Source organism: Castor canadensis, chromosome 3 (assembly GCF_047511655.1).
Source record: "Castor canadensis chromosome 3, mCasCan1.hap1v2, whole genome shotgun sequence".
Classification (NCBI taxonomy): domain Eukaryota; kingdom Metazoa; phylum Chordata; class Mammalia; order Rodentia; family Castoridae; genus Castor; species Castor canadensis.
In genome coordinates this window covers 144253166-144274735 of record NC_133388.1, presented here as the reverse complement: position 1 = coordinate 144274735, position 21570 = coordinate 144253166, and the positions used below count along the sequence as shown (strand labels likewise).

Sequence of the window (21570 nt, the reverse complement as noted above, 5' to 3'; positions counted from 1 at the left end):
ATACATAAAAGCTGAGTGCTTTGACATACTTTCATGTACTAACAAAAATAATGCCTCACCCCTCTCTTACCACCTTTATCTCTAATTTTTATGATGTTTATAATGAACATATTTATTAAAAGGAGTATGAGAGAAGTTTGGAGCTGGGAGTGAATTTTTCTCAAAAGGAACATATGGTGTGATGCTCCTAAGCTAAAGGAAAGGCTAGCTTTGTGAAACATTTAAGCACCCAGCTTACAGCAGCCATGGAGGATTTTGAGTCTGATAAAGAATCTAAGGCTCTCTCTGAAGCTGCCAAAATGGTGGCTGATTGTTAGTGAGTTATCAAGCAAGAAAGTGTTGACAAGGTTATCGTCACTGTCCAGTCTCTACCTTCTCCATCTCCTCCCATCCTATGAAAATTCATCTACATGTCTCAGTCACTGCTCTTTCTTGGGCTCCCTAGGCCAGGATTCCACAATGTCCAATATCCATAAAGGAAGGACCAGGTCCCAGTCATTTATTTCCCACTGCGAATGTAAACTAAATTGTCACCACCTCATCCCTCTAGGAAGATTGGTTATTGAGTGCTTACTTTCCTCCAACTGGGCTAAGTGCATTATATCTAGTATCTCATTGACTCTCTCAGAAACCACATGAAGTCAGTACAATTGTCATCTCCAACTGAAGATAAGAAAACTGAACAGAGAAGAGACAATTTGCCCAAGGTATAATCACCTGTGCAGCTGGGGTTATAAACTAGAAATTTTGACCCTCCAATTACAAAATATGATCCTTATAACTACTCTTTTATGTCAGTGGTTCACAAACATTAGGTAGTCTCAGAATGACTTGAGGAACTTGGTTGAAAACACAAAAGCCTAGGCTGGCAGAGTGGCTCAAGTGGTAGAATGCCTGACTAGGAAGCATGAGGCCCTGAGTTTGAACCCTGGTACCACCAAAAAAAAAAAAAAAAAAGCCCAAACCCTATCCTATGTCAATGAGCTAGAGCTTCTGCACTCTCTTGGACAGCTCTCACAGTGAGTCTAATGCCCACCTATGTTTGACAACCACTATTCTGTGATTCTAACACATTCCCAAGTGTTGACATTGAAGTCTTCTTAAAATTGTAGAACGAAAAAATTTACAAGTGCGTTTCCGGCAATCTTGAAGGACTGAGAGACATTAGGAGCAAAATGAATACCTTTTCTTTCTTCTTTCTTTCTTCCTTCCTTTCTTTTCCTTAACTATAACCTCTAACCTACCTCTGAGAAAGCAATCTATTCAATATGTCAAAGAGCCTCAAATGAGTAAGCCCCGTCCTAGCAAAGAGCAGTTATGATTCAGAGGGAAACCAAAGTCACTCACATGTTTTCATGAACTGCTTTCATTGCTTTAGCTGCAAAGCCCATATTCCTTAACACCTCAGTGTTGGTGTGTGAGTTTTCCAGTGCTTCTCTCTGAAACTCGATGGTAGAAAGGGTGCCATCAATCTGAGTGAGCTGCTTTTCAAACCTCTTCTTTCTCTTTAATGCCTGTAATGCAGCTAAATAAGAGAGAGGCCATGTTTGTAAGAGAAGGGACCAAGACACTTAGTCAGGAGAAATTTGCTCAGACCAACCAGGGGCTCAGAATTGCTGATACCTAAAGGCAAAGAGCACACAAATAACCTGGGACACTTATGCATTACTGTCTGTCTACCCTATCACCACACCAACCATGGCTCCCTCAAACATTTTGTTATTCTTTCTTTGAAAAATCTGGCAGGTATAAGATGGAAAGTCAATTTTCATATTCCATAAAAGTATGCCACAGAAACGTTTCAGACAATACTGGATTTTGGAAAAAAAAGACATAAAAATATGAGTGCAAATCATTCAAAAGCAAAATAAACCTTAGCAGAGGAAAGGACCTTAATGGCTATCAATTCTATCCCCATTGCCTTAAAGGCAAGTTTGTTGAAACCCATAAAATGAAGTAACTGTTTAAAGGCAAACAGCTAGTGACAGCTGGAACCAGAACCTAGAGTGATGAGCTGCATGTCTTGATTTTAAATGATTAAAACATGGCCATGAATGTTACATCTACCATGAGTGTCCATGAAATCAACGCAGCTGGAGTCATGTTTACGAATTAGACATGGTGTGAGAAAAGAGCTTTGCCTTCTGAGAAAAACGATCCAAATAATCCTTCCATTCACACTTTGGCAAAGAAACCCTATTTACCTGCTATGTTCTGAAGCCACAGAACCAAGAGAGTCCTTTTGACTGTGGCACCTTGGAAGGCATCTCCCCCGACAAAATAAAGCCCTAAATGTCCATTTTCACAAGACATTTTAGAAAAGTGCAAAAGATCACAGCAGAAAGTTGTTGATCTAAAGGTAAGTGATAACTAAATGGATTTGGTAAAAGAACTCAAATAGTTTGTGGATTCAGAGGGAAGCAGATAAGTGACTCCAACAGAGATTTTGGAGAAAAGTCCCCTTTAACTCTATTTTGATCAATTTCTTCTTGTAACTGCAACCGATTTATTTATTTATTTATTCCAATTTTTTTTTCATTGGTACATAATCATAGCCATTATATTTTCCTGGTGATTGTTATTAATAATCAATATAACTTTTTCCTCCCTATTTGGCTGCCTGGGGATTGACCATGGTCATAACAACAACGACCAGAGCAGAAAATTCATGACAAACAGATTATTTCAGAGGAAACTACTTGAGCGTGATAGTCTTCACCCTGAAAAGGCATAAGTACCTAAAGACAGAAATTCAGGAAAAATTGAGCCAAAATGTACAAGACCACACCAGGTGTCATCTTTGTTTTTAGATCCATAGCCCATTTGAGTGGTGCCTAGGCAACTGGCTTTGGCTTGATTTATAATTCCTTGAATTGTGCAAAATAAAAATTAACCCAAACGTAGACTTGGATTACATGACATCACCTACATGAGAAGAAAAAGACTTCAAGAAAATAGTGAAAGGGACAGGAGAACAGAGTGAAGAAAATCAGGGGAACTGCAAAGATTAGTGTTAGTGCTAGCAAAAAGCAGACAAAAGATTCTGCAAAGGTTTTATCCATGGTGACTGTGTGAACTTTTCAAGAAAGGATTTATAAACTGCAAAACTTGACAAAACTAGTATCTATTACCCTCTGCTCCATTTTATCCATTTTTCCTTAAATTCCATTTTGTTTTGTATTAAATCATAAAATTTTGTTAAATTTGAGTCTTCTTTTGGTTGTAATTTGCCTGTAATTTTTACATGAACCTCTGTTTCATAATTGGTTTTCATTTGCTTTTTTCCAGGATTCCTATTATAGATAGCATATACTTGAAGTTTATGTTTGTGTGAATGCTTTTAACCTATTTAGATATTCCCTTTTAACTAAGTCTAATTTATCATAACTCACCTAGATCATATTTTTTTACTGTCATCTTTTGTTTTCTGTTTGTTATGCTTTTTTGTCCTCTTTGCCTCCTCCTTTGTTTTCTTACATTTATGCAAATTGATCAAATACATTTGTTCATTTTTCCCTTTAATTGTTGATCAGTTGTATACACTGAGTTTATTCTCTTAATGTATATACTTGTATTTAAAATATGCATGTATAATTGAACAAGTCTTTTAACCCCATTGTTAATCAATATCTATATTTTACTACTTACTATTACCAAACATGATTCTCTTTCTTGTCACCAAAAACTCCACGATTTCTAATTAAAATAATCTGTAATTTCATACCTGTAATCTCAGTACATGGGCGGCTGAAGCAGAAAGACAGAATTTGAAGCCAATCTGGGCTACATAGCAAGTTTAAGGACAGCTTGGGCTACAGTGAAAGACCCTGTCTCAAATAAATCAAACTAGTAATAATAATTTGTAAATTTATTAGTTCCAAATGATTGCCAACTTTTTTGCTATTCCTTTCAGTTTTAAGGGTATATACCTTAATAATTGCATTAAGCTACAGAGTAACAATTTCAAGTTATTTATATCAAGTTACAGTGTTTACTGGTTTATTTTCTTACTATTGCTTCTTATTTTCTACATTGTCCTCACACTTAGATTTCTTTAAATTTAACTAGAGCAGATACTTTTTGTCAGGAAAGTATTTTCAGTGCATAGATATAAATATCAATACTGTGGATACAAACATATAAAGGTGGATAGATACAAATTCTGTGAATACCTGTGGGTTTGTTTCAAACTTAGTTGATACTCTAAATTTTTATAGAATCCTGTTTTCAAAATATTTCCAAAAATATAAAACACTATTCCATTTTGTGTGGGTAGCCAACATTTCAAAAATTTGATCAAAATATTCTCATATCTTTTAGGTAATCTGCTTTTTTTGTTTCCATTCTGGAAAGATTTTATTTTTTTATCTTGAAATTAAGAAATTTCATCAATATAGGTCTAAGCACATGCCCTTTATTATTGTTTTTTCCAACTAAGCATTCAGTGAATTTTTTTTTGTAGGTACTAGGGTTTGAACTCAGGGCCTTATGATTGTTAGGCAGGGTCTCTACCACTTGAACTACTCCGATGGCCCTTTTTTGTGTTGGTATTTTTGAGATAGTGTCTCATTTAGGATTTGGACAGGCTGGCTTCAAACTGTGATACTCCTGATCGCTGCCTTCTGAGTAGCTAAGATTACAGAAGTGAGCCACCAACTCATTAAATACTTTTATTCTGGAGACTCAAGTCTTACTGTAGCTTGGAAAAATCATATTCTACTATTTGTTTTATTACTTCTTTCTCTAGTACTCCTGTCTACCCTTTTCTGAAATCCCAACTTATCTTTAATTATCTACACCATTACCCCTCCCCTACAAACATTCCGTTTTCTCTCTTTTGAAATCCCTCTAAGATAGACATTGGCTTTTACCATCAAAGCTTTCCTTTGGATGTGGAACTTCCCTTATGAGTAGCGACTCTTCCTTCCCACTCTCTCTGCCCACTTGGAGGTCCATGGTTCCTTCAGACTCTGCCCTTTTCAGGTACAACACCACAATTTGAGCCTTTGCTAAATAACTTTTACAATTTAATGATACAACAGTTTTTATTTATTTAATCTGTCCTTTAGGAAAAAACTAAATTAATTTTAAGTCAACTGACTTCAAGCCCTTTTTACAATATCACATGGAAGAGAGGTTCCAGTGACCAAGCTGTATGAGGGTTTTCTCTACCACACTGGGAGAATGTCCAGCTGTTGCTCTGTGCTGTCATTCTGTCATAGTTACTACTGTGTTGTGGTTCCTTATAAAGTCTATTCTACCCCTAACCCAGGCCCAATTATAAACCCTTTGAGGAAAGATAGAGCATCTTAGATCCCTGTTTCCTCCGCACCTGGTCCAGTTCCAAATATATGGTCAAATACAACAAATCTAACATTTATTGAGCATTTTCTATAGGCTAAACTGTTGCTAAGTGTTTTACTTGCATCATGTGCTTTATGTCATCTAACTCTCACAAAAACCCTGACTAGATACTGTCTTCAGGCATTTTACAGAAGATGAAATGAATATATATTAAATGAACGAATGTCACAGTTTTCTGCATACAGTATGAGAACAGCATGGTGCAGTGGAAAGAATATGAATGACCTTCAAGACCAAAGTGTGAGCTTTCCCATGACTGTATAGATGTGTACTCTACGGCAAGTCCCTTTCCTGCTTTGAGCTTCAAGAAACAGGGATTATGTGAGGCTGGGGATTATAAGAATCAGTGATGATTCATGGAAAACACATTATATAATCTCTGTGTTTTATTTAGCAACTAAGTATTATTATCAATAATAGTGATTTATGTAGTAATCTTAGCAAGATGGTATATTTTACTTCCGATGACCACTGAGAAAAATATCACCCATTTTTTCAGCATAACTCACAAGAAAAAACTATTACAAAGCATTTCAGTATTTTAACAGGTACAGAAAACAATGGCGGCGGCCGCAGAGCACCCTAAGAAGCTAACTTCAAATAGACACCTCCCCCCAGCACACCCAGAAGTGGAATGTTGGAGTGTCTCCTTGCATCTTGTCAGGCTGGCTCAGTGCCTACTATTATTTAGAACCCACCCATTGGCCCAAAAGCATTTTTGGGTTTTTTTTCTTCCAGAAAATTTTTTAAGTTCTCCAGTAGGAAATATGACATATTTCCTCATGAAATTAACTACAGATTACTCTTGAAAATCAAGAAACATAATTTGTTATGAAAGAAGTTTTGGAATCTAGACCTATAGTTGAATCCTGCCTTTACCATTTAATAACCTAAGTGTATAATAACCTCAATGTGCAATTTTCACTCTTCTTGCTGATGCATCTTCACCTGAAAAATAATAACCACACCTAGAAGACAACAGAACATTGTGCTCTGGGGGTGCCTACTTCAAATGTGGGCTCCCTCTATCTATAGCTATGTAGCTTTATATAACTACTTAGTTTACTAGAAAATGGGGTGCAACTCATTCAGTTGCCACGAATTAAATGACATAACACACGTGAAGTGTCTAGTGAGTGATTTCACAGGTTATCAAAACCCCATGGAGGGAGTCACAAGATATAACACCCAAACTGCAAATGTTATTTATTAGTAAGTTCTGAGTTTTGACACAGTTTTAAATGCCTATGTTGACATGTGATTCTGCCTTTCAAAATATTTAGGAGAAATGCAAAAATTCCACCAAGAGATCTCCACTTACATTGTAATTCCTGTTCTGTAAGCTACAGATTGGCCCACCCCAGAGTCCCAAACTCACATGGAGCCAGGCAGGTAATGAAAGTAAGTGAAGCAGAGAGAAGGTCAAGGAAAAGGCCTCCTTTGTTTTCTCTCCCGTGAGAGAGAGAAATGTTTCTCTACTGTAACAATAAAAAACAGGGTGACGAGAAATGGCACTGGACACTGCCCTCAGTCTCAGGGAGTCAAGAGCAGGAAGTTGGGGGCCCAGCAACCTGGGAGCATAAGCCTGATCCAGTGAAAGCAGCACTCTGGACTCCAGTCCATGGCCGCTGTGCAGACCTGCAGCCCAGCTTCTTTCCACGTGTTCAAAAGAAGCAAGAGAGATGAATTTGCATGCAAAATCCCCAATTTTTGCATGTTGAATAACATGTATTTCTTAATCCTGTGTGAGTAAAAACATGGACTTCTGCATGGCTAGACCTGACTCTAGGACACCTGACATTTACTGTGACTTCTGCCTAGCATGTTAAGTTTCTCCCAGACTTTAAGAGGTTTCAGTTCCAAATAGCCAAGAAGTTATGTGAGTCTCTTGCAGCTGTTTTTTACATGGAATGATGATGCCACAGATACATCATGAGTCCAGCCATCTTGACATTGCTTCCTACTGAACAATCTTGGGAGACAAGCTGCTGTATTTTTTCAAAGACAAACAACAGATCCTGCAAATCAAGCACTGCTCTTGGGACACTTTTAGAACCATATAATTTAACCTGTTCATAAGGTACAATCCAATCCTCCCAACTCCTGTATGTGCTTTGAAGCAGCTGGTGAGACCTGGACAACATTCTTTCTAAGACAAAGGAATATATTGTATTCCCTTGATGTGAAGAAACAGCCAGGGCTTTGTCTCCTCCCATAACAAGGAACAGTCGTGTTCCTTCAGCAATGGAGTTGCAGAACAATGTCCTTTATGTACACCTGCTAACAGGATACATGAAAGCTTACTGCAATCCACTGGGCATTGAGTGTGAAACGTAAGAATTTTCCACTCAAACCAAAATTAAACCAACTCTGCACAATTCTATTCTGATATGCTGCCAAAGGAGGAAGGCTTTCCATCATCTGTGCCAAATATCTTCAGATAGCAGAAAAACGTTGCAGCTTCATTGTTCATAAAACATATAGGACGTCTTGGTTTTAAAGGTCAGTCTGTTGTTCTTCACTCATCTAGGATGTATAAATGTTATATAATTGTTAATCCATTAGTTGGCAAACAGGAAGAACCTTTTAGGAAACATCATATGCAAGGAATACAGACAAACCTGTTTGTGAACTGCGAAACTGAATACAACATTTCTCCTCCTACCCAGGAATGGATGAGTCCTTCAAGAGAAGAACTAAATGACCAGGCTCTGGAAACAAAACCAGTTATGAGAGTGCTTACAGACTGAGGTCACACATAATTGGTTAAGTCATTGTCATCTCTTGCTTTTAACTGAGAAGTCTTATGATCATGTTTTATTGAAGGAACTTTAGTGTAAGCCCTGTTCTTACTCCTATGCAAATCAATATTTTCTATCTGTGGCACACGGTTTTAGTTCTTAGAATTTGCAATCTGATGCCCCACTACTGATGAATGGATCAAGAAAATATGGTACTTGTACACAATGGAATTTTACTCAGCCATGAAGAAAAATGAAATCTTATCATTTGCAGGTAAATGGATGGAACTGGAGAACATCATTCTGAGTGAGGTCAGCCAGGCTCAGAAGACCAAAAATCATATGTTCTCCCTCATATGCAGACTTTAGATCTAGGGCAAATGCAGCAATGTTGTTGGACTTGGATCACAAGACAAGGGGAGAGCACATATGGGAGATATAGGAATAGGTAGAAAACTCAAAACATGAAAGTGTTTGATGTCCCCACTCCAGAGGACTAATACAGAAACCTTAAAATGACAGGTTATCACTAGCAGGGGATCAGGAGCCAATGTAAAGATCAGTTAGAGTTGAATCAACATGGGTCGTAACACATGGGTACATGAGAGCAATAGTAGGAATCTCTCTGTATAGCTACCTTAACTCAACTAGCAAAAACGCTTTGTCTTTCTTATTATGCTTATGTCTTTTCTTCAACAAAATCAGTCACAAGGGCAGAACGGGACCTGCCTGAAACTGAGGCAGGGAGGGGGGAAGGGTGGGGAGGGGGGCAGGGTAGAGAAATGACCCAAACAATGTATGCACATGTGAATAAATGAACAACAACAAAAAAATAATTTACAATCTGAATAAGCATCATCATGAGCATTTCACAAATTGAATAAAAATGGAATAGCTGTGTTCAATGTACAGTTTATATTTGAAACGGTGGAGGAAATGCTAGAAACTTTTAACAGTCATTTGGCCAGGGTCATCCCATCATGAATATTCTTAAACTATCCTTTATTCATGCATTTCAGCCACTTAACAAGTACATACTGCAGATCTACCATGTGCTTGGCACTGTTAGGCACTGAAAAGACAAAGAAATAAGGTGATAAACACAGAAAGTTAAAACATGAAATGGACATTCAATCATTTATTCATTATTCCATAAGCATTCACTAGGTGTGGGGTGTGGCTCAGTGGTAGAGCACTTGCTTAGCATACTTGGGGCCCTGGGTTTTATCCCTAGCTCTGCCAAAATAAAAGTATGTATTAAGTACCTACTGTGTTATAGGCATGGTGCCAAGGAATACTAAAATACATCTTTACCTCAAGTAGCAGAGGACATATGAAGAAGAACACTAAGAGAATATATAAAATACAGTGCATACACAGGGAAATATAAATGCACTCTGTTGGAAAAGGAAAGGCTTCACAGATGAGGCAATGTAGATGGAGCCTGGTGACAATCTACATATACACCCAACACACTGATCAATAAAAAGCATGGCCTCTCCCCTCCTGCAAATCTCATACCAGTGTGAAGTGTCTGGATGAGATATATTGGAAACCAGGATCTATATACCTCAAAAACAGAGCAAATCATACCAGCTTGCCATGCAAGCTGGATCTTATATATAACCTCCATATTTTCAGAGGTCTCACAATATTAAATTTGCCTTCATAAGGAGGGCAAATAGCAAGCTAAAATAAAAAGACTAGCACCTAACAACAATATATGGGATTATATAGTGCAAGACAGATGCCTGAGAAAACAGTAAAAGTGAATGAGTTTGGAGAAAGTAAATAAGAGGTATTCTGAAGGAAAAAGCATCATTTGGAAGTAGAATATGACTGTAAGCAAGCCAGTAACTTTGGACTGAATTTTATATTTAAAACAATGATGATTGACTAATATTATGACATGTAAAAGAAGAGAAAGACAAGCTGATTAGGACTTTCTTCATCCTCGACAGAGATGGCAAATGGACAAAGGAAGTTAAAGTTAATTCCCAACAGAAATGATTCTCCCCATCTTCATTCTATAGAGTGTGCAGTTGCTTTTGAAGAAGAGGCAGTTCTTGCATCTAGCATATCACACAAGGGAATGTTACAGGAGGTAAACTTATAAAAGGAAGTTCATAACCCAAACATGCTATCGACCTTGAGTTGTCAAAAAAGAAGAGGAAATAGCAGCACAAAAGGCTTAAGTACACAGTGAAATTCTCATCCCTTATAATTGATTGCTTCAGAGGTCAATTTCTAAGCAAGAGGAGTAATCTGTTATTAGAGCAACATACCAACATGTTAATTAAAAATCTACTTGATATTCTTTGTAAAAAACCCAATTAATTGTTTGACATTGGGCAGAATAAATAATTGATTGAAAGAATGAGTTGTTTTACTTGCTACTAATGTTATCCATAACCTCACAATTGGTAATCTTAATTGTAGGTCTATTATCACTTAGAATATAGGGGGAAAGTATGAATATGAAACCAACAAATATTAACATAAAACTCAGAAATAACTGACTGTGTAATTTTACAGAGTATATGTACTAATGGATATAATTTGTATATATATATATTATATATGTATATATATATATGTATATGTATATATATATTATCCAAATATTGTATGTATATTTCATATGGTTCTATTTTCTGCTTGTAAAAAGGTACTCCTTTTTCATATAATGCAGCTATATTTGGTAGTCCTTGGAGACCATCATGTTAAGAAAAATAAGCCAGACTCAAAAAGACAAATACCATGTGCTTTCTCTCATATGCAGAATCTAGACCTAAAAAAAATGAATGACATGAATATAAAACAGGGACTGTAGTTGGGGGAGAACAGCAGAAAGTTGGAGAGGTCAAGAGTGGAGAATATGATCTGATCAAAGTACATTGTATGCATTTATGAAAAGGTCATAATGAAATACATTTAAAATTTTGCAAGAAAAATAAAAAAGAGAATGAGGTAAGGAGATAAGAGAGTAAAAAAGAGGGGGAATTTGATCAAAGGACATTATATACCTGTATGGATATACAATGAAATCCCTCACATGATACAATTGTGTGTGCTAATTAAAAACACATTTAAAATGTTGGTGGTTCTATGTCTATGGCATGCAGATCCTCCACCACCTGAAGTTTAAGGACTCACAAACTATATCCCATCATCCCTTTCAGCTCTCACTGTCTATGAGTCTCTGACCATTCCCTTCAGAACTTATGGTCAACAAAACATGCAATGACTCAAGATGACTATTAGCATTTGAAATTCTTTAGGAATAAGTTATCTTGAAATTGATGAGATACTATGCTACTATTTAATTTTTCAAAGATGAATAATACTCAATGAATCAAGACACCTTTCATAAATAAAAATATCTAAACTGCTCACAGTGTTAAAACATAGGATTTTTCATTTGTCATCTTTAAAACATGCTCAAATTAGCTTAACATAGTCATAGTTTTTTTTCTTTCCTTTCCTTCTTTCTTTCCTCTGTTAATAGCAGCAACAGCATGGTAGAATTTCTGAGTTAGTATAATATCTCTGTTCAAACTCCAAGGTTAAATTTACTCTCACTTGACATGTATTAAATGTTTGGAAAGAAATGGTAATGTAAATAGCACTGCTCACTAAGCAATGTTACTGTTCCAGCAAATACAGCACACCCACTATGACTATGTAGCAGCCAGCACTATTGAAAAAGGCGAAAGAAATTTCTATGTATTATTTAGAACATAAAAAGTCTAAAGTGCTTATCAAATATTGACTGCATGATTTTATTGCTCTAAATTTCTATTTAAGGCTGATATAAAGGTATAGACTTTATTTCATTTAATCTTAATTTCAATTTTAAAATCAAGAATTCAACTTCTGGACTGGGGGCTTGGCTCATGTGGTAGAGCACCTCCCAGTATAAAAAAAAAATACCTAACTTCTAACACAAGATTCCTGACTTGTAATAGAGAATGTTCTCCTTTTCCTTGCCTGTAATTTTAAAATCACCATTCTTGCTTGCTTGCTTTTTTAAATGCGTTTTCTTCTGTGGGTGGTGATTATCATGCTGTGATGGTATTTTAACTCACCAGATTGCTAGACTGAGGAAGAGATGAGGGCGGTCTCCCGAAGAATGGTAGTGGAGACATTTCTCTCATCCTAAATATCTCATTCCTATCTTCTCACTAGAAATAACTACTAGGGGCCTAGCAGTGACTGACAGGCTTTTACCACTTTAAAGTGTGACCTTATCAGTTTTTGAAAGGGTCCCAATATTTCCCAACAGGCACTCCTTATCCTCATCAGTTATTGAGGGAAGGAATCAAATCTCTGGCAAAAAAAAAAAAAAAACCATTAGTGAGGAAATGGCTTACTATATTTATTGGATTTAAGCCAGATTCTTGTTTTTTTCTTTCTTCTCCTTCTTCAGACTTTTAAACCAACTGAGTGTTTGTTATAACTTCTATCAAATGATATGAGAAAAAGTAGGAGAAACTAAATTACCAGTATGTAAGCATATATTAAGTTTACTAAGGCAGAAGATTGAGAATGTGTTTTAAAAAAACAAATTTTCAACACTGCCTGTGATTTTAAGTATCTGTGATAACTTTGTCCTTAAAAGACTAGATTCGCATGTACTTAGGCATGTTATAAAAAAATGACTACCAAAAACAGATCACTCATGCCCAGTCCAAGCCTGACCTCCAAAACAAAGAATTATAAACCAAAACACTGAGCACTCAATTCCTTGCCTTATATCTCACTGGCTAGGTTGCAATACACTTTTTATTCTCTTGAAAATCACCTGAAATAAATAGTACTAATGAGAAGCACACTAGAAACATTAAGTATACCTGCAGGTGAGCTCACAGTACCTCTTCTGCCATGGTTTCTTGAAAGCATGCAAATTTTGTGACTTCGGTATTTAGTAATAAATGTTCTACTTTTTTCAAGATTATTCTGGCTAATTCTAAACTGCAAAATAGTAAAAATCAAAGAAAATTGAATTCTTTTCTCAATGTAAATATTTCCCAAAATGCAGTGTCTTCCAGTTTTGTGGAATTTAAATGAAGAAGAAGAATGAGTGTTCCAGTATTTAGGATGCTGTTCCAAATTCATGAAAGTTGAAGGAAAAGGTAGATGTAGCATCTACCCAATTACTCTTCTAGAAGAGGCCAGAACACATCAGTGAACTGCCAAAAGCTGTATAACACATATTTTAAAAAATTATTCTAGAGTACAAATACTCTGTACTCTAGTTTCTGGGAAGTTAGAAAAGATGGTAATTATTAGACTATAATATGGTAATCACAAAGATGAAAAATATTAACATCATGGACTTCTTTTCTTTGGATTGCAGAAGCAAGGAAAATTCATAGACGTCCTACTAGCCTTCCAACCTAATGCACAGCAAAATCACCCAGAAAGCTTTAAATGACACAGTCCTGAAATGGACCCCAATCTCTCAAGTGGCATTTAAAAACCTTTCTGATGAATCTGAGGAAGCTACCACACTCTCAGTTCATAAACCAACATTTATGAACCCCAGGCATGTGAAGACAATTCAGTTTTAGGAATATGATTGATGAAATATATGGGCATTATTAAAGAAAAGAGAAAACATTGAAGAAATAAACTGGCAAGGGTTAGAAATGCAGGTCAGGTGTATTCATAGCGAGATGAACAACTGAACTCATTGAGTGTTAATCTGTCAAACTGGTAATCATGCCTTGGCTGAATCTCAGAAGAAACACTGCTGCTGTCATGCAGAGGCTGCCTTAGTCTCTAGTGGCATGTCATAAGGCTCTGTCCTTGGTTCTGTCTTATTTGATATTTTGACAAATATTTTTGCAGCAACAAAAATAACTGATGTGTCAGATTCAAATAAAAGAAATAGCTCCTATCAAAGATAATAACGGAAGAATAAAAAATTCTTAATTCTATGACAACTGAAAATAAGCTGATGTTTAACAGAAAGAAATATGAAATACTAAATTAGAGCTTAACATTCTGATTTTCATGAGGAGGCCAGTACCTCAAAAACATTATTGGCCTATAACCCCAGGACATGTGAACCATAAGTAGATAGATCATGGTTGAAGGCCAGCCCTGGGCAAAAACTCAAAAACCCATCAGGAAAATAACTAAAGCAATAAATGCTGGGAGCATGGCTTAAGGGTAATGTCTCCCTAACAAACACAAGACTCTCAAACCCCAGTACCTCCAAAAAATAAAAATAAAAATAAAAGTTGAGGGGGGAGTATTAATCTAGCTTGGAGTTTTCATTCTGAAACCACAGAAGAAAAACCAAGTGATATAGGCATCTGAAAAAGTCTGGGCAAACTGAGGCTGTATTGACAGAGAAAAGAGTAACAAGCCCATGGCACAGTCTGTGCTCTGGGTACCTAAGTGTGGGAATGGCAGTGTCTCTGCAGGATCCCTGCCAGGCATCAGCAGGTGGCGGGGAAGGTAGTAGAAAGATAGAAGTTTTAAAATAACAGCTTAAGTGAATGGGGTTCCCAAAACTAATGAAGATGTTTTAGTTCCCCCACTATGGGGTGAACCCCTAAGTGGAGCTTCCAAGGAGAGGGAGAGAAACCAAGGTAGAGATTGAGAGGATTCCGTTAATCTGTTTTTCCATAAGAAAGAGGAGAAATTAATTGGAGAGTAAGACCTGGCCTACATATGGATTAGTGCTCCAGATATAAAGCTCATTTTTCTCTCCAGGCACTAGCATACTGAGTATGGCACAAAATAATGAGATAACCACAACAAACAGAACAATATATGATGATGCCTGTTGTAATTTGAATGCTGGATACATCTGAGACCCTCCCCAATCAGTGTGAGTTATGAAACATGTGATCGGGGCACTATACACAGTAGCCAAATATAGAATCAACCTGCACATCAACAAATGGAAGGATAAAGAAAATACTGTGTTTGTCAGCTTTCTATCATTGCGACAAATACCTGAGAAAAACAACTTAAAGGAGGGAAGTTTTATTTTGGCTCGCAATTCCAAAGGCTTCAGTTCATAGTCCACAGATAGCAGAGAAGGCTGCTCACCTCATGACAGCCAGGAAGCAAAGAGAAAGAGAGAAGGGACTAGGGACAAGGTACGTTCCCCAAGGGCACAACAATGACACACTCCCTTCAACTAGGTCCTGCCTCTTTAGTTTCCATCACCTCCTAATAACTCATCAAATTATGAACCCATCAGTGGATTAATCCACTGATGAGTTCAGAGCCCTAATGATTCAATCACTTCCCAAGAGCACCATCTATAAACATTGCTGCACTGGGGACCAAGCTTTCAACAACATGGCCTATGGAGGCCATGGTCTAGTCTGCATCTAGACCACAACATTATACAATGGATTATTAGTTGGCCATAAAGAAGGGTGAAATTCTGTCCTTCACAGGAAAATGAATGGAACTGGAAGGCATGTTTAGCGAAAATAAGATAGACAGGGAAAGACAAGTGAGTGTTTTCTTTCATATGTGAGAACTAAAACAAAAAGATGGAAAAAGGAGGAGGAGGCAAAGGAGGGGAAGAAAGGAAAGGAAAGGGAAGTGAAGGAAAAAGGAAAGGAAAGAAAAGAAGAGAAAAAAACTACCTAAAAGTAGAAGAAAAAGTATTAGGACTTGGGAGGGGACTGAGGAGGAGGAAGGCGGCTGGAAGAGGTAGAAGAAGGGAGTGTGGACATCCATGATATATATATGCATGTACAGAAATGCCACAGTGAAACCCAATAATTTGTACAATTAATATGTGCTAATAATAAGAACTATATGAACTTCCCTAAAGAAACTCATTCAGATGGCTAATGAGAACCTGCCAAAAGTGCCTCAGATGTTTCCTCAGATGTTTCTTCAGGATTCAACAGAGGGGAGGTGAGTAGACGTTTCCCATTCAGGTATCTGAATGATGACAGAAAAGAGGATTGGTAGTGGGAAGGGGCAAGGGAAGAAAACAGTAGAGATTAGTCTCTCCAGTTTAATGGCTCCCTGAATCTGTGGTGTGTATCAGAATCATTGAGCTTCCTGTTCACATTTCAGACTTCTGAGCCCTACCACACAACCCACTAAATTAGAATCTTCAATAGGTACTCGTGAGCAAGCATTTTAATAAGCATCCTGAAGGAATTCTAATGCAGGTGATCTCTGAATCACATTCTGAGAAGCTTTTTAGAAAGGAGGTCACCAGGTAAGCTGTATCCCCCAGGGGACTTCCACCAGCGTTCTACAATTTATGACCGTCTCACTTTACCCGAGCCACACATTTGCCTTCACTTGTTTGGCAGTCAATCAGCTGACATTGCAGTGGTTCTCTTTACACAGAAGTCCATCTGGTCCCCAGTGTCTGAGGGTGGAGGAATTCAGCTTAAAGACAACAATAATAAAAAGCAAAATCAACAGCCCAGGGAGGTTCCTCCCAGTGAGGTAAAAGTGGGACTGTGCACACATCCTCACTCCACAGTAGGTGTCTGCATAACGATTCTGAAAACAAATTTCTCCTTGTTGATTCTCAGACTTGGAAACTCATTTGCCCTAATATACACCTGATGAGGAGTGAGACTGTCCTCAGCATCAGATTTCACAAGACCCATGTACAACCATACTGAGGAGGGCTTCGGGTCAAATTTGCTTTGTCTCTGTCTCAACCTTTTCTATCAGCCCATGTCACATGCTCAATAAGTTGAGGCCTACAAATAGCCCTGGATTGGGTCCACCCCTTTCCCCATAACTGCATGTTTGATGGTGCTGCTCTAACTATGAAATTTGGAGCCTTAGAAAAATCAACAAGCCTAGGACTAGGGTAAAGAGAGAAAGAGGTGTGTAGGGCACAAAATATAAGGCAGCTTTTACTCTCAGTCACAAGATGCCCAAAAGCATCTCACCAGCCTGATTCTAGACCAGCCCTGTGAGCAAACCTTAGCAAAGTAAAAGGCCTCTAAAGGAGTGACAAAGAAGAGGTTGAGGAAAGAGAGGTTTGCACAAGTAACTGCAAAGGGCTTCATGGGGAGAGATTAAAGTAGGTTTATTCAATATTATTCCAGAAAACAACATTTGGACCAATCAAGTGGACCAATTTGAACTTTTAAAAATAAAATTGCTATTGTTATCACTAAGTGATTTTCACTGTCATACATCTTCACAACTCTGAGAACCTATGTTATCATTTCCATTATGCATTCTAATTCTCAGGAAACTGAGAATTAGGCCAAGTGACTGATTTAAGGTCACAGAGCTGCTAAAGTGACAAGACAAGAAATCAAGGCAAGGCTGATGGCTGTGAAACCCAGACTTTTAACTATAACATCAAGTGACTTTCCATCGAATTATAAAAACTGTATCGGGATATTATATTTTAGCAAAATCTGTGTGTGGCCCTATATCAGAGACAGTATTTTTAAAAGATCTCAAAAAGGCATTAGAACAGTGGTATGTTCCCAAAACAATGTGGCAAGGGGGGTTTGCGGTGTGCTTAGATATTAATACTCTTCAACTTCTGAGGCCACCAGCCTGGGTCATCAAGAGACCGTTGGCTTGCCTTATCTCAGGGAAGCTTACAAATATTCATTGCCCATAGGTACCACAATATAAAAAAGGATCAGGAATCATTTGGGAGAAAAGACAGCTGAGTTTTCTACCTCATGATTGACATTACTATAGATTGGCTGTAGGCAAATTTTAAAAACTGGATGGCTACATCAGGCATTCCAAGCATTTATATCAGAAACCATAGGGGCCACGTATCCACAACACTTTAATAGACACACAGAATTAAAAACTGTCCAGGAGATAGTGCTCAGAAGTAATTAAGTGATGTATAAATTTGCTTTTATGCAAAGCAGGCCACTAGCTATAAAGCAGTAGCTATATCATAGTAATCCAAATAAATTGCATTTTTAAAAGTCTCTGGCCTCCTAAAGCTTTAACTAAATTATAAATCTGCCCCTAAATGTTACTCTTCTAGACCAAAAGGACCTTGAATAACATGATAGCATGGACAGTTTGGTTGGGCAGACGAAGATTCTGTTTGGTAGATGACGATGGTCCGCCTAAAGAAGTTTAAGATGAAGAGAACGAGCACTCCTCCACTACCTTGCTACAAGTTACGTTGCAACCAAGTTCCAAATTAAATTTTGCATCTACATTACTAAACAAACATACAGTGACAAGCAGGCAAAAAAAAAATCTGTTCTGTGCGCTCAGTGCAGTTCTTTCAGGTGCTCCCATATACCTTTGAAAGGCTGACTGAGGCAAACAGTGATATTCTCTGGAATGTGCTGTGCCTTATGGGAGTGCCCTTAATCAGAAATCCACCTGAACCTATGACCAGACATAGCACTGATTTAAGATCAAGCCTCAGATACCACGCTAATATTGCTATGTACCTGGTAGATTCTTACCGCTTGGTCATACATAGGGAGTATTTCCAAACTGTTTTAGACAACCCACATATTTAGAACACTATTTCACCAATGAGATCCATCTTCTGATATTTATTATGCTAATTTAAAAGCTACTCATTTTACCAGTAAAACTCCTTTCAGACATTCAGAATGCTGTCAAAGTTTCTATTACAGAGAAATAGACCATTGAAGAACTTGCAGTGTCCAAGAGTGTGGTTCTTTATGACATAAAGCTAGCTTGCCACTCAACTAGTATTCTTTACAACCTGTTAGCTGACAAACCATCTCTAGAAGTAAAACTTCAGCTGCACACATAATATGTCATTCTGATTATAATGTAAATCATAACCCTTCTAACAGTGGCATTGTATTGCACAGGGACCAGTTAGTACTGAGTATTTGGGGCACTATTTTAGCGCGTGTGAAAATATTCTTAGTGGTTAATGGAAAACAGTAACTATGTGAATTTGAAGTCATCTGGTTCATTTGGAAGATACAATTATATTGACAGTGCTCCTAAGGTAAGGCCTGTGGCTGAATGCTTTCTATAGTTTCTATTACAGTGGCCTCAAGCCAACCAGTCTCTGCTTACTGCGAGACCCACTGCAAAATTAGGCTTCGGGGAACACCAGTGAAACCCCCAAAGATAAATGACAATGAATAAATGAATTTTCTAACACCGAGTGGTTATTCAGTCTTTGATATTTGCATCTGTAACTTCTCTGGTTTAAGGAAGTTAGATTGGTGTTCTTACTTAGCATTGTCTTTAAATTTTTGTCTTTATAAAGTCAGCTTATGGCATACTTTACTGCACTGCCAACTGGAGAACATTTCTGGAAAAAAATCAATAAAACCCAATATTATTTTATGTTTTACTCTATGAAATCAAATCTATAGCTTTACCAGTTGCTAGAAGCAGATGTTCGGTTTTTTTCATATCTTTAATCTAGTATTTACTGGGACAAAGCTATACACAGACCCAAATTGGTGACAAAGGGGAAAAAAATGCCTTGACGGACACTAAGCAAATATAAGAGTGCATATCAAGTTTAAGAGGAAGGGTGGAGTGACAGAATGGCCAGTGACTTTTAGCAAGCCATAATGGTATGGTCTCTATTTACAAATTGTCATTTAACAACCTCCCAAAATATTTTGAGACATAAGTAAAAATAGAAACCAATACTTAGCTCTAAAACAGACTAACATGTGGCCAAAAGCTACATGCAATAACAAAGAGAAATGAAACTTGGCCTTTTCATTGTCAGTAATAAGTTTGCATGAATGTATGTGACACACTCGCAAAAGGAGAGGCAAGGTTTTCAAGGTCAGCTCCATGAGACATCATGCCTTTCTGCAGTAAACAACAGCAGGATCATTTAGGGTAAGCTAAGTCTTCCAAGGCTTCATTCACTGTGACTAAAGAAGCTGGACCTGAGGATGCAAATATTAAGGTTTTGGTGGTAAGGAGAATCCTGTGTCACTATTTCTATTTCTGGGTCTGCCATCGACCTGGTATTATAAGAGCAAATCACTTCATCTTCTCACTGAATTTTTATGCGAGCCAGGGGTGCCATTTGGATCTACTCCTATAGAGAGAGTAGAATACTGAGAAACCAATTAACTCTGGCATAGAACAAAGGGTTCAAGGTGCACCAGAAGCACCAAGAATCATTAGTGTATCAAAGTCTCTTGTGTGTGCTAAAAGTCAGTGATAGGAAATTTAATATTTAATTCTCCTGACTTTTTTTTTTTTTTTTAAGATTTCAACAGCCAACTAAAGTTTTCAACAGCTGAGGAGCAAAATAAACCAGAACACTCTTCACTGGCCATTCACATGGAAGGTAAATGTGAGGTTTGATTTACAAACATACAGCAGAAAACTCATTACTTGGTACTGGAGTCAAAAGGGCTAGTGGTGAACCAGAAACCAAATCTAAAGGGGTGCCAGAAAACACAGTAATTAAGATAAATCACATTTAATGCAATATTTTAAAAATTCAAAATGAATACAAAAAATCCTGAACAAAATCTCACATTACAAAAGAATTTTAAGTAAAATGCCATATAGAATAATAGATGAGCTGGAGACAAAAGAAAAAGAACTAGTAATACTCATTCTGTCTTTACATTTAAAATGGTGATTTGGGGTTCATCATAAGCTTCTTAGAATCATTTTGTGTCATTTAAACATTACATAAAAATATATTTCATCTTGATTACTGAAATTTTGGGACTGGCTTACATTTTGCCAACCCTGTAAGTGCCTGGCTTAGGCTCACTCCAATCACCCAGCCCTAAGGTTAAGTACCAGTTCCTGTAGGAGCAAAGCCAGCCACCTGGGAGACCCGATGCTAAGGGCGCATTGTCCCAAGAGAAGGGCTAGAGGCAGGTGGGCAGGTGGGGCTCCGGCCCGAGGCGCGCCCCAGCCTACCTCGCTTATTCTGCGTGCCGTGCTTCTTGGCCAGGGCGAGTTCTTTCTGGATCCGATTCTCCAGGTACTCTTGTTTCTTGCCCAGCATTTCCTCAGTTTCCCGAAGTCGAGCCAGGGCCTCCTGGGGGCTGGGAGCAGCTCGGCTCTTAGAAGAGCCTCCCCCTTTGAAGAACTTGCCCAACTTGCTCATGGCTGTGGAGTTAGGGGCCGAGCGACCCCGGGGGCGTCTGCGGAGCTCCCCAGGCCGCACCTGGGGAACAGGTGAGCGAGATCCTCGCCCGCCCAGACGGAACAGGCGGCGCCCTTGGGGATCAACAAGTTGTCGGGGCAGGTGACACACACTCCTGGGCATTTCCTGGCCGCCTGCTCCGCCCCGCCCCTCGGCGCGGCTGCCCGGTGGGGAGGCGCCACCCGGACGTCTGGGAATTGAGGAAGAGCAGAGCAAAGTTGAGAGGAGCGACTGCTCCAACGTTGCTACTTTATCCACGCCACGGAGGCACCCAGGCATGGAAAAGTGGTCTGTGAAAGGCTCAGAGAATAGCAGTCCAGGGGTTCTGGTGCAGGGCCTGGTGCACGCCTGAAAGTCTGTGTGTACTAAGTGTGCTTTGCCTAT

At 38.2% G+C, this 21570-nt stretch overlaps 1 protein-coding gene across 1 annotated transcript in view; it reads right to left on the bottom strand.

The window, feature by feature from the left end:
* Chmp4c (charged multivesicular body protein 4C) overlaps positions 1-21315 on the bottom strand; it is a 28758-nt gene extending 7443 nt beyond the window's left edge. Inside the window, exons 1-2 of the mRNA XM_020176727.2 lie at positions 20958-21315; positions 1348-1525 (exon numbers count right to left, since the gene is read on the bottom strand). Of these exons, the coding sequence (XP_020032316.2) occupies positions 1348-1525; positions 20958-21309 (530 nt within the window). The 5' untranslated portion in view covers positions 21310-21315. The remainder of the gene's footprint in view (positions 1-1347; positions 1526-20957) is intronic.
* Positions 21316-21570: the final 255 nt, after the last annotated feature.